This window comes from Geotrypetes seraphini, chromosome 1 (genome assembly GCF_902459505.1).
Source record: "Geotrypetes seraphini chromosome 1, aGeoSer1.1, whole genome shotgun sequence".
In the NCBI taxonomy this organism is placed as follows: domain Eukaryota; kingdom Metazoa; phylum Chordata; class Amphibia; order Gymnophiona; family Dermophiidae; genus Geotrypetes; species Geotrypetes seraphini.
Window position 1 is genome coordinate 539,264,318 of NC_047084.1, and position 19,697 is coordinate 539,284,014.

General features: G+C 39.9%; 1 protein-coding gene across 1 annotated transcript in view; it reads right to left on the minus strand.

The window, feature by feature from the left end:
* Nucleotides 1-19,697, minus strand: part of WDR36 (WD repeat domain 36) — a 194,970-nt gene that overhangs the window by 171,333 nt on the left and 3,940 nt on the right. Inside the window, exons 2-4 of the mRNA XM_033929130.1 lie at nucleotides 16,032-16,059; nucleotides 5,408-5,508; nucleotides 682-799 (exon numbers count right to left, since the gene is read on the minus strand). Coding sequence (XP_033785021.1) covers nucleotides 682-799; nucleotides 5,408-5,508; nucleotides 16,032-16,059 — 247 coding nt within the window. The remainder of the gene's footprint in view (nucleotides 1-681; nucleotides 800-5,407; nucleotides 5,509-16,031; nucleotides 16,060-19,697) is intronic.

Below are 19,697 nucleotides of genomic sequence, written 5' to 3' on the forward strand. Positions count from 1 at the left end.
TTGTTTCAGGAAATTATCCAAATCTTTTTTTAAACCCTGGTAACTGCTTTCACTACATTCTCTAGCAATGAATTCCAGAGTTTAATTACACGTTGAGTGAAGAAATATTTTCTCCAGTTTGATTTTAATTTATTACTTAGTAGCTTCATTGCATGCCCTTAGTCCTAGTATTTTTGAAAAGATTAAACAAGTGATTCACATATACCCATTCCATCCACCCCACTTTGTATTTTATAGACATCTATCATATCTCCCCTGAGCCATCTCTTCTCCAGGCCTGCTCTATCTGATAGGCTATCTTAGGCAACCTAGGAGGGTACACTTGGGCAGCTATCATAATATTACTAGCTATTCACACTGTTATCGAGCTTTGTGGTTTGACATGAGAAAGATAGGGTGAAGAAAAAACTAGCAAGGGAACTTCTGTATTGATTTAGGGGAAAGGGATTGGGACTTGTATACCACCACACTCAAAAAAGTGGTTTTACATACAGGTACTTCAAGCATTTTGTAAAGTGCATCTGTCTTGGATAATGACAGTCATACCCTGTGAATGGAAGTTGGGACTTGATGTTGGAACAACTGGGCAGAACAGGTAGGCTAGGTGATCTTCTGCCATCATTCACTACATTAATATAAGCTCAATATAAGATTTCAAACTGTCTTTGTATCTTTACTTACCTTCCAAATGTACATCCCAAATAATAAGAATGTTATCATGATCCACAGAAATTACATGATCACCAAAGGGCTGAATAAGATGAATCTCTGCATTGTGACCCTCATAGGTATGAATTACCTGCAATCAAAACACATTTTTCTCACCTGTCGAACTGAGAAATACAAATGATAAACTACTAGAATCTATTTTAAAGCACTATTAGCTTATCAGAACTGTAGGGATACATTCAAGACTGTAAAGCAGTAAACAGAGCTTACACTATGATCTAGGCAAACATACATGACAAAACTGCCTAAGGAAAATGTATTATATGAGGTCTGACAATTAAGTTCGCGAACTTGCCTCCGTGTGCTTACCAGCTGTGTTCGTGTCGATGTGTGGCTGTGTCTTGCTGAATGGCGGTCATTATTGTTGCATGTTTTTGTGTGCCGTTGCAAGAATGTCAGAGCTTGAATTAGAGCAACAAACAAACATTAAATTTCTTGTTAAACTTGGCAAGAGTAGAAGTGAAATCAGGGACATATTAGTCCATTTTGGGGGGGGATAATGCCATGAAGAAAATGGCAGTGTACAAATGGATTAAACATTTTTCTGAGGGGAGAGAAAGCGTCACTGATGGAGAAAGGTCAGGGCGGCCAGTAATGAGCAGAACTGACAAAAACATTGAAAAATTTGACGAATTTTTCATAAAAATCATCGGCTGTGAAAAGCATAGCAGACCAAGTAAACATCAATAGAAAAACAGCTAGGAAAATCTTAACTGAAAACCTTGGCATGAGAAGGGTGTGCGCAAAAATGGTCTCAAAGGAGCTCACCGATGAATAAAAGCAAAGGAGAGTCAAAGTTTGCCATGACCTTTTGAAGAGGCAAGACAATGTTTTGGGCCATGTTATCACTGGTGATGAAACATGGGTATACCACTACAACCCTGAAAAAAACACATCAAAGAGTACAATGGAAGTCAGCCAATTCTCCACGACCAAAAAAGTTCCACTAGTCCAAATCAAGAGTCAAAATGATGTTGCTAAACTTTTTTGATATTAGAAGGATTGTTCATTATGAATTTGTCCCAACTGGACAAACAGTTAACCAAGTTTACTACTTGAAAGTGCTGAAAAGGCTGTGTGAAAAAGTTAGACTAAAACGACTTGAACGTTTCACCAACAACTCATGGCTTTTGCATCATAACAATGGATCAATTCACACGGCACTGTCTGTGAGGGAGTTTTTAGCCAGAAAACAAATAGCTGCATTGGAACACCCTACCTACTCACCTGATCTGGCCCTCAATTACTTTCTTTACACAAAGATAAAGGAAATATTGAAAGGAAGACATTTTGATGACATTCAGGACATCAAGGGTAATATGATAACAGCTCTGATGGGCATTCGAGAAAAAGAATTCCAAAATTGCTTTGAAGGTTGGACTAGGTTGGACTTGCTTTTTGATATTGTATTAGAACCTTTGTTATTAGCTATTCAGCAAGTGAAGGAGATACAGGGTATTCCTTATTCAGATCGGGAATACAAAGTTTCTGCATACACAGATGATATATTGCTTCATTTGAGAAATTCAGAAACAACCATTCCATGCTTACTTGAATTGATAGAGAAATTTGGAAAATTTTCAGGATATAAGATAAACTGGAGTAAATCAGAAGTTCTTCCACTAAATGTTCACTGTACTAAAGGCTTGTTCAATTCATTCCCCTTTCCAAGGAAGGAGGATGGAATAAATTATTTAGGTATTAGGATAAAAAATACGCTGGAAGACACAATGAAAGAGAATGAAAAAAATTTATTTCAGAAGGTAACAGAAATGTGTGAGCAATGGAATCCTTTACATCTTTCTTGGTGGGGGGGGAGTTTAAACTATCAAAATGATGATATTGCCTGTGGTTTGTTATCAAATGGGCATGATACCAATTTTTTTTCAGTGGTCCTTTTATAAAAAAAATAAATTGTATTCTTACAAAATTTATTTGGCTGGGTAAAATTCCTAGAATCGTTTTAGTATCTTTACAAAAACCAATTTCAGAGGGTGGGGTAAATTTTCCCAATTTTTATAGGTATCATCAAGCCTATATTCTGCGCCAGGGTTCTCCCAGAGCTCACTGATAATACCCCAGATTAGTTGTGGTTGGAATGGCGACTCATGTTTCTTCTACGTATGTCATGTTCTCAGTAAAACCTTACGATGTCAGTAATTTAACATCTATTCCAATCTATAAATTGATGAATCAAACTATATGGCTAAACTCCAAGATTCAAATTGGCGGGTTTAAAGGCATCTAGAAGCATTGGATGATAGCAGGTATACGTATTTTAGATGATGTTATTTCAAATGGTAAACTGCTGGATTTTTCACAGTTGCAACAAAAATATGGTCTTAATAAATCACAAAGCTTTAGATGGTTGCAACTGAAGCAGGCCATTCAGGTAGGGTTCCCTTAATGGAAAAATCTTAATATGCAATACAGTTTGGAATTCTTATGTTTTCAGGTGGACTTCCTGGGACACCAGGCTGCACAGTGGTATAAATTGATAAACAGATTTTAAAATAAAAAACCTAAAACTGGTCTTAGGGATATTTGGAGCATTGAGATTAAGCATCAAATTTCTGCGTCTCAATGGCCATGAATTTGGTCTTGGAGGATGAGATATTTTTTCTTTTACATAGAGCATTTTGGACCCCAGTTAGATTACAAAAGTTAGATAGCTCTAAGTCTAATAGATTCTATTGTCCATTTATCTTGGCCTTTTGGAAATCAATATGGGGCCAAATAAATTATCTACTGGAAAATCCTGTGGCATTACGTATGATACAGTTCTATTTGGTATGTCAATGAGAGCAAAGAGCCAAATTTCATATAAAAATAACAGGGTTCTATTAATTATGACTGGGGTCGCAATACAACATATCACAAGAAATTGGAAGAATTGGAATGGACTCAATTACAGTTTTTGGTGGAATTTGTTATGTCACATCTATAAAATGGAAAGAACCATAGCCATACAAAAAGGGAATTATGAGAAATTTAAAGAGATCTGGGGGCCATTGACAAATTATTGTAAAGAATAGATACCATTTTTCCATTGTAAGTACAATGCTAATGAGAGGGTGGGAGGAGGAAGGTTTCTGAATTTTTATAAACTGTATAAATCAAAAGGAAAGAAAATTTTATAAGTTATATGTGAATGTATAGGATATGGTAGGGATGGGAAGGAGGGATTAAAATTTTATCATTTATTATTAATGTTATATATGAGAGGAATTCAAGTGTTGTATTCAATTCCATATGGTCATTTATTGATACACTTGTAAGTTGCAAAAATGAATAAAGATTTTTTTTTTTTTTTTTAAAAAGAAGGTTGGACTAGGCACTGCCATCAGTGCATAGCTTCCCAAGGGGAGTACTTTAAAGGTGACTGTAGTGATATTCAGCAATGAGGTACGTAGCACTTTTTCTAGGATGAGTTCACGAACTTAACTGTCAGATCTCGTACCTAAGCAGGTAAGATTTAAAAGCAGCCCCAGAAATGGATGAGTCATATATTCCAAGATATTTATCAGGATAAATTGCTTAGACATACTGGCTACTATTATTCAGACAGTACTCTCTTGGCACAATCCAGGCAAGACGTGGATAGAGCCAATAGCAATCCAAGAAGCAGAAATATTCAGACCACTGTCTAAATAAGTATCCAGATAGAGAGCAGTTTATCTGGCTTATCTTTAACTGGTTAGTTATTCTGATAGTACCAGCACTCACTGCACTGATATTCAAAAGCTGGCTGCAAGTAGGATTTGTGCTCACATTTTGCGAAGTGATTTTCTATAAAGGTGCGCACACAAATCTTTTAGCACACAACTGAAAAGTGGAGCGGAAAGAGCAAATCGGGCTCTGTCCACCTCCTGTTTGGATAGTGCCAAGATAGTTTGTAAGGGTATTCTTCAGTACTGGCTGAATAATAGTAGCACAGTATTATAAAACTCAGGGATCTGTGCCTAATTTATGTGCGAGGATTTAAATCATGCAGATCCTGGCACTACACACTATTCTATAATGATGTCAAACTCGGAGTGCCATTTATAGAATAGGCACACATTCTTTGATGCCTAAATTTGGGCACCATTTACTGAATCTAGTCCACAGTGTGTAAAGTTGCACACACAAGTTATAGAAAAGAGGTAGTTACATGTAGAACTTAATTCAATAATGCTGCTAATTGGTATTAACAAGCAATAAGCTGTTAACTGGCACCAATTTGTACTTTATAAACATAAACCCCCTCCCCAAGTTGGGATTCTAAAAGTATGCACAGTCCATTGTGCACAACCGCAAGGGAGGGATGGACCTGGGAAGGAGATGAGTGGGTTCAATAAATCAACAATATCCAAAGTGGAAACTGAAGAGAAGGAGCATGTGTAGTGAAATCTTCTCTTCAGTTTAAACAGGCATGGGCACATGGGTTCAAGAATGCTATCAGTTATGCGCCCAACTGCCAGCAGTTAAGCATAAGCATTTACAGCAACCGTTTAATCAGGTGCATAACTGTAGACTTACACTAGTATTCTATCTCAGCAGTTACAAGTGTTAATTGCTGCAAGAGAATCTGTGCTCTGTGTGCATCATCTCAGTGTCTAAGATTAAGCAACCTTTTGAGAATTATCCTCAGTATCGTTTGCATTTAGCAATACCAGCAAATGAACTAGATAAAAACCTCTTTGCTGCGGGCAAAAGCTTTGAGATGCTTCCCATGTGAAACAAAGACAAGCATTCTATCTGCTGCCAAACACATGATGTCTTCTGGGATAGCATTGCCTGTAAGTGAAAACAAGAGATTGTTAAGACAACAGCTTTATTGGGCATAATTTGCAGCTAATACAGATATTAAAAATGGCTTCTTTCAAGAGGTACATAGAAAAAGTATGTATAGATGGCATATTTTTCCATGGTTCCCCTGAGGCAGCAGAAGTGAAACAGGGGCCCTTGTCGGGAAATCATGTGAACAATTAGTGTTTGGAAGTGGATGTAGTGGATGTTTATTAGCCATGAAGATTTGTACCTTGGCACATTTTGGATTATGGACTCTTCTGAAGAGGACTGAAAGACAAGTGCACATATTCTTTAATTATAGAGTGTTCTGTAAATTATTATATGTGTGTGTATATATATATATATATACACACATATAAGAATATATATATATATATGATATATATTATATATATGATGTCAGAGACGCGACAGAGGAAATCAGAGCATGGGAAGGCCGCGAAGCAGCGTCTTTAGTGTGATGTGGCCGCTGCTGGAGCCGGGAGGTTTGTGCGTCTCGCAGTGGGAGGGGCAATGGGGGTTCGTGTGTGCCGGGAAAGGTGTACGGGGGGGAGGGGGTGACGACGGCGGCGAACTTACAGTGAGGGAGGAGTAGAAGCGCACATGCGCACTCTTGCCGGCGGGGACCTACAGGTTGATGGAAAACGGAACATGCAGGTAAGAGTGTGCGTGCGCATGCGCTTGGGGTTTTATTATATTAGATTGAGTGGATGGACTGGCATGCACTAGTGGAGTTTTTTAACCTGTGATGTGTTCTCCTCTTGAACTTGAATTAAGTAGGATCAAGAAGGAGGTCTTGAAGTACTGTAGTATAAGTACTGTAGTCTTGAAGTACTGTAGTATAAGTACTGTAGTATTTGAATGCCCTTTCACTACATTTATGAGCAACACTAAGGTTTTCTCTCCACTTTGTATAATCCTATTTTTCTATAAGTCCTATTTTGAGTTAATTGAGTTGATAAATGGAGTATTAAGTAGTTGTTGACATAAAAAATATACATTTAATAAAAACTAACCCCCTTCCTCTTTTACAAAACTGTAGCACATTTTTTTACACCAGTCAGTTACCGCCATGGCCGGTACAAAAAATTGTGCTACAGTTTTGTAAAAAAAAAAAGGGGGGGAGGTAAATTAGTTTGAGCTAGGCAAAAGCATTTGTCTCTCAAAAATGACTAAAGGAACTAGAAAAGGTTCAGAGGGGCAACAAAAATGAAAAAGGTGATGGATCACCTACCCTTTGAAGAGAAGAAGTTAAACGGGTTAGGGCTCTTCAGCAATATGAAAGCCATCCATAAAATGAGAAGGATGGAATGGTTAAATAAGAATTTTTTTTTTTTTAAATCATTCAAACAGCACAGAAGAGGACACTCTGTGAAACTAATGATCATCATACTGAAAATAAATCTTAGAAAAAGATATTTCTTCAAGCATCACGTAATTAAACTGTGGAATCTACTGCCCGAGGATATGGTCATGAATTCCTGCAAAGTCCAAGGAGAGGACCGATTTGAATCATATTTTGGAAGACTGTAAGCCTCTCTGACTGTTGGGTTCAGTAAAGTGAATGTTTGTCTTGGATGTAGACATGTTTTGCTATTTGTTTTGTTAATATTGTTGTACACATCACAATACAAGCAATAAAAGACCTTTTTAAATTAAAAATAATAGCTGGACAAGCTTGGGAGAACTATTACATATTCCTTAAATAAAGCTAAAAGAAAAAGATCTATTTTGGGACCTGCCTAGTATTGGTGTCCTCAAAGGCCAATATCAGAGAACATATACTGAGTTCAATGGACATTGGTCTGACTCAGCATGGGTTCTCTCATTATTATTGATTCAATATACCACCTTTACCAATTAAGGACCTAAACAGTGAACATAATTACTAAAAACAAATCACAGAAAGGAAAGGAACACCAATACCAAAAGAAAAATTCCAGAAATAACACACATTCAATTTTTTTTTTTTTTTTTTTAAAACCAGGTCACTAAAAACAAATAGAATATCTGAATCTGTTTCACCAGGGGATCCGTCCTTGCCCTCAAACAGTCTTTTTCACTTCTTATGGTACCATGGCAAGTGAAAGGCTCCTCTATACACCCAAAAAGTTGAAGATGAAATGAGAAATAATGATATAGAATCAACTGAAATTGAACAATCTTAGCAGCTCAGACTAATTTGGCTTCATTTTTCTAAAAGTGAAGTACATGAAAAATGAAAGAGTTAAATTTAATAAATATTACTCCTGGCAAAATTCTGCGTGACTGCAATGCAGAATTTTGACAGAATTGCATAATCACGTAGAATTTCCCTTTTCTGCTCTGAATCTCCTTCCTCTATGACATCTGTCCCTAAAATGTTGTTTCTATGGGTCACAGCAGCGATTCACACACTGCCTGCTGCTAACCTGAAAGCCTCTCCTTTGCTGTGGAGAGGTTTCTGGGTTAGTAGCAGGCAGTGTTTGTGAATCGCTGCCACTGCTAGGACCCATTGAGAGAACTGTGAATGAAGGAAGAAGTGGGGAGGAATGAAAGATACTGCAAAAACTAATTTTTTTTAAAGAGAAAAACATATCGTTGAACACAGGGGTGGAGGGGAAAGAGTGATATTGCATGGGAAGAGGAAAAAATGTTGGCACATAATGATGGAGGGAGAGAAAATGCATGGGGAGGATAGAGATGTTTGATCTAGGGCACAGTTCTTCAACCGCTGGTCCGCGGACCGGTGTCGGTCCGCAAAAAAATCTTGCCGGTCCGCAAAGGATTCAGGACCCCGCCGCAGCAAAAGGTGCCGGCGTCAGCTGACGTGCATCTTCCTGTTGCCGTCACTATGCCGGCACTCCTGCCTGCCACCACTGACTCCTGCCGCGTATGTCTCCGCACCCCCAGAAAAGCAGCGGCAGGTCTGTGTGCTTTTAACTTCGGCACACAGCTGCCCCTAGGCAGTATTTTAGCGCGGTTTCATGAGGCAGCCTCGGGGCCTTTGGTAGGCCGGACCACATCGCATCATCGAAGCGGGCCAGCCTACCAAAGGCCCCGAGGCTGCCTCATGAAACCGCGCTAAAATACTGCTTAGGGGCAGCTGTGTGCCGAAGTTAAAAGCACACAGAGCTGCCGCTAGCCTACATCGAGGAAACATTTGCTGGAGAGGGAAGGAGGGAAGGGAGTAGAGGTGCTCCTAGACAAGGGAGGGGAAGGGGCTACCGGTGGCAGGGGAGAAGGGAAAGGGAAGGGATGAGAATTACTGTTGGATAAGGGGAGGAGGAAAGGGAGAAGGGGTACTCCTGGACAAGGGAGGGGAAGGGGCTACTGCTGACAGGGGAGAAGGGGAAGGGAAAGGGAAGAGAGTTTCTGTTGGATAAGGGGAAGAAGAAAAGGAGAAGGTACTGCTGGAACATTGGAAGGAAACAGCTGGCAGGGAGATTAGAGGAGGGGAAGGAGTCAGGATGGAATGGAGAGATCAGATGAGGGAAAGGGGAGAGACAGAGGAATGACAAGGTAGAGAGAGATTGATGCTGGGAAGGGGGGTCAGATGAAAAATAAGGAAAGAGGGACAAAGAAGCTAGATCTGGTGTAGGAGAGAGGGGCATAGAAAGAACGCAGATACCATATGGGAGGGGTAGGGGTAGGGGTAGAGGGCAGACAGTGGATGGAAGAGGCAGATGCTGGATTGAAGAGACAGAGGGCAGACGCTGGATGGAAGAGAGTGAAAAAGACGATGAAAGCAGAAACCAGAGACGACAAAAGGTAGAAAAAAATAATTTTATTTCTATCTTGTGATTAGAATATATCAGATTTAAAATATGTATCCTGCTAGAGCTGATGCTAGACATAACTGGGGAGTGCAAAGCCCAGGCAGTGCGTCTTTAGCTTCCAGCTGGCTTAGGGCTTTCTCTGACCAGGAGGCAGTTGCCCTAGTTGCACTCCCCCTAACACCATTCCTGCCATGTGTGACTGCGGTATTCTGTTAGCATGATATTTGTGTAGCATTCTGTAATAATTTGGCTTATTCAGTTTTCTTGATAGTAGAGGGGATATATGTGAAGGGGAGGGGAGATGGGGGTTTTGTTGATCCTTGCCCTGTATTATTTATATTTATAAAATGACAATTGTACAGAATATTGTTTCTTTTTATACTTTAATAAAATATGTTCAGTATAAAATCATAACTATTTGAGGCTTGTGCGGATGGGATCAGATGGTTAACGGGACCGAGCTCGCGAGGAAAGGGCGGCAATGGGTTTTTTTAAAATTTCAGTCTTATTAGTTTGCCGGTCCATGAAATAATTATTTTATTTCCGCCGGTCCATAGGTGTAAAAAGGTTGAAGAACACTGATCTAGGGCACAAGGCAGGGAGAAAGAGGGGTGGTGGACAGTGGAAAGAAACAGAATATGGCAGAGGAAGGGAGAGAATGCTTCATGGGGTGAGAGGGAAGAGAGATACTGGGCTCAGGGTACAATGGAGGGAGGCACAGAGATACTCAGGAGATAGAAGTAGGAGAAAGAGGGAGATTTTAGATCCAGGAGCAGAAGGGAGTAATGGAATGATGCCTGACAATGGGAGTGAGGGAAAAGCGTGGGAGAAATGCTAAACCATGGGGGACAGTGCAGGAGGGAAGAGAGAAGGGACAGGGAGATGTCAGGCTATGAGGATGGGGAGGGAAGGAAGAGGGAGCAGATGCTGGGCTATAAGGGGGAAGGAAGTCACTGAGAATGGTAAAACTATGAGGGAGAGGCCAGGAGTGGGAGGAAGGAGTGGCAAGGATATGGATGGGAGGTTAGTTATTACAGAGGGAAGAAATATGGGGAGTATGATAAATATGAAAGGAACTGGAGGGCTGAGGAAGGAATGATATGGGGAATGGGAGAGAAGATGGAAATTTGATTTGAAAAGTGAACAAGAGGAAAAGAAGGGTGAGAGGCAGAAAAGAGCTAAAACGGAATGATCAGAGGCAGATGTAATGAAGGGATAAGAGAGAGAAGAAAAAGCAAATGGATAGCAGCCACTTGAAGGAGAATTAGCAGACAACAGACAGGAAAGCAGAAAAATAAAACATCCAAACAAAGGCAGAGAAAAAGCATTTTATTTCAAATGTTTTAAATGTAATATGGATAACGATTAGCAAAAATATTGTTTAAAGTTTGACATATAAGCTTGAGGAGTTTGCTCATTTTGAGCACAGACTTTTGAATTTTTTTTGTACAGAATTCCCCCAGGAGTAAAATATATGGATCACTCTGAAAAGAGAAGATGGAACTTTTGTCTACGCGGGTGTAGTCTACAGACCTCTGACTCAAAGAAAACAAATTGATAAAGATCTGATTGCAGATATCTAAAAGTTTGGAAAGAAAGAGGAGGTGCTGCCGTTGGGTGATTTCAATCTGCCGGATGGACTGGAAAATTCCATCTATGGAATCAGAAAAGTATGGAGATTGTGGATGCCTTTCAAGAGGCTCTGCTCAGACAAATGGTGATGGAACCCATGAGGAAAAAGTGATACTGGATCTGGTATTCACAAATGGGGAGAGTATCTCTAATGTTCGAGTGGTTGCCCACCTGGGAAGTAGCAATCATCAAACGGTTTGGTTCGATATAACAGCTAAAGGGGAGGGTGGCCACACAAAACTCAAAGTCCTAGATTTCAAATGTACGGACTTTAGTAAAATGGGAGAGTACCTGAAGGAAGAGCTGTTAGGAATAGAGGACATAAGAGAAGTGGAAAATCAGTGATCTAAGCTGAAAGGAGCAATAAAATCATAAAATTACATATAAAATAGCATTACTTACACAAAAAATTTTAACGAATAAAGCTCCTGCATTCTTAGAAAGGCTTCTAATCTCTTATATTCCTACAAAATCCATAAGATTGGAAGATAAATCTCTCCTCTTAGTCCCTTCACTAAGATTCATTTATTCAAGGAGACACATCTTTTTTGTCATGGCCCCTCAAATCTGGAATTCGCTCCCAATCAATATAAGGGAAGAAAAATTACTTAGCAAGTTTAAAAGTCTCCTGAAAAGCTGGCTTTTTAAGGACGCTTTTAACTGAGTTATGCAAATTTTATATATTCAGGATGCGTATTAGAGTACTAGTAATCCTGATAGGTGAAAATTGATCTTCAATGGCCTGACTTATTTAAATGTCCAGATGAATATTTCTCAATAGTGTTATACATGCACAAATATCTTCTATATATCAGTGCTCCAACCTGGACCATATATGCTTATATATTTTCTAAAGGAAGCCTCAGCCCCACCACTCCACCGCAAAAGTACTACCTTATTGCGAGAAGCTTTATGTGGCGCCTCATCATTGGCCGTCCTTGTTTTGTATTGCTTAGTTGTACCATATAATAGCTTTAAATAAATATTTGCATGTTTCAATAAATATAAGTGCTGCAATAAAGTGCTTATGCTTTTGTTTGTATATTACTTAGCTTACCCAGGATCAGACTCCTGAGTTTTGGCTGTGAATCAAGCTCAACAATATAAAGCTAAGTAATATACAAACAAAAGCACAAGCACTTTATTGCAGCACTTATATTTATTGAAACATGCAAATATTTATTTAAAGCTATTATATGGTACAACTAAGCAATACAAAACAAGGACGGCCAATGATGAGGCGCACATAAAGCTTCTCGCAGTAAGGTAGTACTTTTGCGGTGGAGTGGTGGGGCTGAGGCTTCCTTTAGAAAATATATAAGCATATATGGTCCAGGTTGGAGCACTGATATATAGAAGATATTTGTGCATGTATAACACGATAGGTGAAAATTGAGCAGGCAACCTTTTCCCCATCCTATTGTTCCATCACCCTGCCCTTTTTATTTGATTATAAATTGTATTTAATCCTTTATTTTTTATCTTTTACCTTCTGTGTTTGGTTGGTCTAAAGTTGTTTAACCGTCTGGTTTGATTAATGTGTTTCTTTTTATCCCAATTTTATCATTATTTGTAAATCACATTGAATTACTATTTTGCGATCAAATCAAATTTTTGTTAAGCTTTAAACTAAAAATGGCTACTGATCTTTATGTGAAGAAAATAAATAATAAGAAGAGAAAAAGGAAACCGATATGGTTCTCTAAACTAGTGGTGGAGAAAATAAAGGCAAAAGAGTTGGCATTTGTGAAAAAAACTCAAGAAAAGGTGTACAGAAAGGACTACCAGGTGAAACTGAAAGAAGCCAAGAGAGAGATATGACTGGCGAAAGCAGAAGAGCAAATGGCTAAAAATGTAAAAAAGACAAAATTTTTTTAGATATATTAATGAACGGATGAAGATGAAAAGTGGAATTGCAAGACTAAAGGATGCTACTTATTTATTTTTTGTTCCTTGCCTAGATTTGTGGATAAGCGGTTTATAAATAATTTTAAATATATAAAACAAATAAATGCTATGAACCGATATGTGGAGAGTGATGAGGAAAAAGCAAACATGCTAAACAAATACTTCTGTTCTGTGTTCACGGAAGAAAATCATGGAGAAGAACCGAGATTGTCTGGCAAAGTTACACACGGGAATGGAGTAGATACCGCATAGTTTATGGAAGAAAGTATTTATGAACAACTTGAAAAATTGAAAGTGAACAAAGCGATATGACCGGACAGGATCCATCCCAGGATATTGAGGGAGTTCAAAGAAGTTCTGGCAGGTCCTATTAAAGATTTGTTCAGCAAGTCTCTGGAAACGGGGGTGGTTCCTGGGGATTGGAGAAGAGTGGATGTGGTGCCGAAATGAAGTGGGAAACTACAGACTAATAAGCCTCATTTCAGTTATTGGAAAAATAATGGAAGCATCACTGAAAGAAAGGATAGAGAAAATCCTAGAATATAATGGGTTACAGGAGCTGAAGCAACATGGTTTTACTTAGAGAATGACACGGGGAAAACATTTGACATTTGTCCCCATCTCTGCACACTCGGTCCCCGTCAACCATCTGATCCCATCCACACAAGCCACAAATAGTTTTATACTGAACACAGTTACAATACTATATCCTAAAGCAATTCAAAAAAAAAGAAGAAGAAGAAATAGAAATTTTTTTCTACCTTTGTCTGGTTTCTGCTTTCCTCTTTGCTCATTTTCTCGTCATTCTCTTCCTTCCATCCACTGTCCGCCTTCTCTGTCTCTCCCTCTCCCCCACCATTGGTTTGGCACCCATCTTCTTCCCTCCGCTCCCCCCATGGTCTGGCATCTCTGTCTTCTTTCCTTCCATCTCTCCCTCCCTCAGGTGGTTTTTAGCATCTCTCTCTTCCTTTCCTCCCTTCAGATCTAGTATCTGTCTCCTCCCCCATCTCCAATGCTCTGGTATCTCTCCCTCCTCTCCCTTTCCCGCTCTTCCTTCACAATTTGTTTTCTACCTCTTGTCTCTTTCCTTCAGTCTTCTCCCCTACCCACTAACATACAGCATCTGTGCCTTCCTCCCTCCCCTTCCTTCCAGCGTGTTCTCCTCTCTCTCTCTCCCCTACCCATTTCCATGCAGCATGTTCCTCTCTCTCTCCCCTACCCATTTCCATGCAGCATCTGTTCCTCTCTCCCCTCCCCTTCAGTGCTCTTTGCACGGTCCAGAAGCCCCATCCCTCCCTCCCGTTCGCTGCGGTCCAGGCATCTCCCTCCTCCGTTCCCCTCACCTTTGTGGCAATTTTCTTTTTTTTGTGTTTTTTTTTTTGTCTCCTAGCTGCCTGAGCTGGCTTTCATCAAGTCGCGTGCAGCTGCCTGAAACTTCTCCTCTGACACAACTTCCTGTTTCTGGTGAGTCAGAGAAGTTTCAAGCAGCCGCGCACGACTTGTTGAAAGCCGGCTCTGGCAGCTGGGAAACAAAAAGAAATGAAAATCGCCATAAAGGTGAGGGGAAGGAAGGTAGGGAGATGCCCAGACGGTGGCGATCAGAAGGAAGGAGGGAGGGGGCTGCTGGACCACGCGATCGGTGACCGCGCGTATTCCCTCAATTAACTGCGGAGATAAGGCAATTCACCACTCCACAGGGTGGTGAATGGCCTTGCCCTCATATCCGCGGTGACCACTTTTTTCCTCTCACTGCTGAGTGCAAAATGTAAGCAATTAGGAGGAACCAGAGTACAAAGAAATACACACACATTCAAAACTCCAGTTGATACTGAGTGTGAAGCCTTAATGTTTCCCAACAAGAATAAACATTTCTTCTTTGAGGAGGAAAACAGGCCTTAGAAGCCACGGGGAAGCAACATTAATTACCCCAAGGCAGTGAAGAAGAGAGCTGTAAACAATACAAGCTTCCCTACACACTTCTATTACTGGTCAGAAAAAGCCTCCTTTTAAGTCTTAAGCATACATTTCAAAAGTATTGACTATTGACAAAAAGTAGAAAAGTGCTTATCTGAATGATGTCCCATTTCCCCCTGCAACAAACATTTGGTATTGCCAAGTCTCAAGTAAATAAGTGGTTGCAGTTGAAGCAGGCCATTCAGAAGGGGTTCCCTGAATGGCGTAATTTAAAAACTCAGTATAGCCTGCCGGGTCTGTGCTTCCAGACAGATTTGTTGGGGCATCAGGCAGCCAGGTGGTATAAATTAATATCTGAATTTTTGAATAAGAAACCAAAAACTAGTCTTAAAGACATTTGGAGCATTGAGATAAAACTGCAGATTTCTGCATCTCAATGGCCACGAATTTGGACTTGGAGGATGAGATGTACAGTGTCGGCATCTATGAGACAAACATGTTTTTTTCGGTTGCATAGAAATTTTTAGACCCCTGTTCGATTACAAAAATTAGATAGTTCTAAGTCAAATAGATGCTGGCACTGTCATCTCGATATAGGGACAATGGATCATCTGCTCTTCTTAACTTTTGGCGATCTATTTGGGATCAAATTAATAGAATACTGGAAGGTCCACTGGCATTGACGTATGACGTAGTGCTGTTTGGTACGTTATTGAGGGTCAAGAGTCCAATAACTCCACATAACAATAAACTACTTTTTATCATGACGGGAGTTGCCATACACCTTATTTTGAAAAATTGGGACAGGTTAAACTATAGTTTTTGCTGGGAATCCTTGTGCCAAACTTATAAATTTGAACATATGAATGCGATACAATTGTGACATTATAATAAATTCAAGGAGGTTTGGGACCCATTGACAAAATTTTGTAAAGATTTATTACTAGTTTTCCCCGTTGATTATACACATCCAGGAAGGGTGGGGGGAATATGTACTTAATTTATTTTTCAATTGTAATTTGCTTATCTTGGTCATTTGTATTACTCTTGATTGTCTTTATACTGTAAGAAAGGGTGAGGGGATGGGATATGTACTTATTATATCAATTGATGGAATTAAGTGCTGCTTTAATTTGTAAATTGTTTCATAATATGTTGCACTTGATGTTGATTTTTAAAATGAATAAAGATTTGGAGGAAAAAAAAGGAAGAAATGTTTATTCTTGTTGGGAAACATTAAGGCTTCACACAGTAATAAATGGAGTTTTTGAATGTGTGTTGAGTCTGCATACTTACTCACTGCAACTATTCCCAGTTTCTTCACCTGGAAGACAGAAAAATTGAAATGTTTAGTATACAATACATTCAGAAATTTACAACAAAACCATATTTTTCATCTAATAAACTAGAGCTAGATGCAGAAAACACTGTCATTAAGACCATGTGAATTGCTGTTGGCCGATTTTTTTGGCCGACTCTGGAATAGCGATTGATATTCCAACAAACCTCCATGCAAATTATTTGCATGAATTTTTGTGACAATCCCCGTCCAATCAGTCGCTGTGCGCACATGCGCAGAGTTGGTTTGGAGAAGCCCTAACAGCTAAGTGTCAGGGGAAGCCCCAAAGCTGCTGGGGATTTTTTCTTTCTTTAATAGCACAGATATTATGTGTGTGTTACACACGCACAATATCTGTCCCATTTAAAAAAAAATTACATTACATTAGTTTCTTTTACTCCGCCAATACCGTGCTAGCCTCCCCCCCTGGCTGATGATGGCCCTCCCCAACGACACCCCCCTCCCCCCCCCGATGAACTGGCACTGGGAACCCAAACCCTCTTGCTACGGCGACCCCCCACGCCAGCAAAAATTGGCAGGAGGGATGCATACTTTCCCCTGCCATGGCGACCCCCCCCATGCCAATGAAAACTGGCAGGAGGGATGCCCACTCCCTCCTGCCATGGTGAACCCCCCCCAAGTGAAAATTGACAGGAGGGATACCCACTCCCCCTGCCATGGAGTTCTCCCTCAGCACCAGTGAAAATTGGCAGGAGGGATGCCCACTCCCTCCTGCCACCCAATCCTCCCTCAAGTTCCCCCACCACCAGAACCTCCCCTCCGTACCTGTTCAAAATTTGAGAGCAAGAGGGAAGCTCACTCCCTCTTGCTCCAAGGCCCACCACTCCAAAATGGTGGACCTCCCCTTCCTGATGCATCATGTAATGCATGGGGAGGGGCCTAAAGCCCTAATTGGCTGAGGGGTCTTAGTCTGAGCCAATCAGAGCCAGCTCCTCCCTTTGTATCCCTCCCCGTGCATCATTGAAAGAGTAAACAAGCAATTCATATCTACCCTTTCCATTTCACTCCACTGGTAAATCAAATCCTATCCTTATAGACCTCTATTACATCACTCCAGAATCGTCTGTTCTCCAAGCTGAAGAGCCCTAGCTGGTTTAGCCTTTCCTCATAGGGAAGTCATTCCATCCCTTTTATCATGTGTTTGTTGCCCTTTTCTGTACCTTTTCTAATTCCACTATATCTTTTTTGCAAAGGAACCTCATCAACCACAGTCACTCAATCATACAGCAAGGCTCTATTCTTTCTCCTTTCCTCTTCAATATCTTCCTCGCTCCTCTTTTAACTTTAGCCCAATCAATTGGATTCACCACATTTGCTTATGCCAATGACAACCAACTTCTTCATCCCATCAACCCTTCAAACATCACCAACATTCTCAAAATCAACTTCAAACTAGACAAAATCAGTCACTGGCTCTGAACAAACAAATTATCCCTCAATAAAACCAAATCTCGAGGTCTACTCTTCCCAGCAAAAAGTAACAAAACCCTAAAAGGGCAAATCTGCATAGATTCCCTTCCAACTCAAATGGAAACCAAAATAAAATTGCTAGGAGTCATCCTTGACAAAGATCTTACATATCATGACCAAATCTGACTATAAACTTCATCTCATTCACTCCATAACTTCAGTACTTGTCACCTCCTCTATCTAAACCTTGATTCATTCACTGATAATCTTTCACCTTGACTATTGCAACTCTTTATATTATAGTATTACTCAAAAAGAAATGTCGATTGCAGCTCATCCAAAATACTATTATCAAAATAATCCATAAAGCCAAAAAGTATGATCATGTCACCCCTCTCCTTCGAAAAGCCCACTGGTTACCAATCTCACACCATACAACATAAAATTCTCTTGCTTGTTTTCAAAATCAAACTTACCCGCTCTCCAGTTTTCCTCGATAAATACATCATTCCTTACTCCTCATCCAGGGCCCTTAGATTCGCTGACCAGAACCTATTAACTGTTCCCTCGATTAAAGATCTCTATTATACCAGAAACACAAATTTTTCTGTCACAGCTCCTACAATCTGGAATGCCATGCCATCCCACCTCCGCCATGAAAATTCTCTCAATAAACTTAAAATCAATCTTAAAATCTTTTTGTTCCAGGATGCATTCCAAACAATAAGATAACACAGCTCTTCCAACCGCAGCGTCCTTCTTCCTTTCCCTCATGAGAACCGCTTCTATGAAGCGACTACCCATTCCCTGATGTTCCTTCCCATCCCCTTACCCCATCCCCATACCACTTCTTATTTTTATTTTTTGATGTAATTATTCTACTTCTCTTATCTCCTTTTACATCATTTATGTCATTTATGTCTTAACCTTGTTCCCTCCACCCCTTTTATTTTTAAAATTTTATGTTTTATATTATTTTAGCATTGTAAACCAACCAGATACACGTCAATGGTCGGTATAACAAAGACAAGGCGACCAGAATTGCACACAGTATTTGAGGTGTGGCCGTAGCATAGAGTGATACAAGGGCATTATAAAATTTTCATCTTTTTTTTTCCTAACATTATATTTACTTCCTTAGCCACCACCACACATTGAGCTGAGGGTCAACAATGACACCTCGGGGAAGATTCTCAAAACTTTGTGGTAAAAACCAACGGGCCACTGTTGCAGCCATTATTGTAACAATTTCAAAAAGGTGAGTCATTCAAAAAAAACTACGCATGCAAATGAGGTTGGTGGAGAGTAGTAGATGCTCGCTAAATTTATTTGAGTTGAATCACTGGTGATAGCGATCAGCACATGTGCAGAATGCACCACAACAGAAGTGTAAATATGTGCATGTGCCAGGAAAAGCAACAACATAAAAATGCCATAAGTACACATATTATGTGCATGCCTTATTGGAGCAAAATACATGCAAGTCACAGGCACGCGACACATGCAGCTGTAGCCATTGGGCACTCTTGTCGCAAAAACAGACTTTTGGCTCCTGTGAAAGTACAGGATCGTTCAGCGGTTACTACTATAATTTCTGTGAATCTTGTAATTTATTTTTTTCATGAGACACACACTCAAAACACACGCCAGATATACACTTTTCACAGTGCTGGCACCCCCAAACCAGTTGCTGATTTTTGGACGCCAAAAGCCGACGCTGTCTATTACAGATTTTGGTATCATCCGCAATGAGGCAAATCTTACCCGACAGCCCTTCAGTGGTTTATGAAAGCTAACCTCTTATTCCTTACCTTCTCAGCTACTAATTTTGAGAACCAAAGCGGCCTTCTTTTCCTCTTACTTACTTGCCTCACAAAAAGGTTCATCACCATTACAATCGCTCCTTTCAGTTTTGCCCAACGCATTTCCACTCCTTCTAGACAACAATTTTAACTTAAATATATCACTTGAAATTCTACAATTCTTCATATTAAATAGAATTATCTCTTTCCCTCCCATCCTTTCAACATCTCATAACGCTTATACCATATAATAAAATCCCCCCTCTCCCCGCCCCATTCTTACATTTGTACAAATCAGGGAAAATAATACTTATTCATTGCAATAATTTGTTAATGGCTCGCACACATCTTGAAAGTTATTAAAATTTCCTTTCTGAATAGCTAATGTTC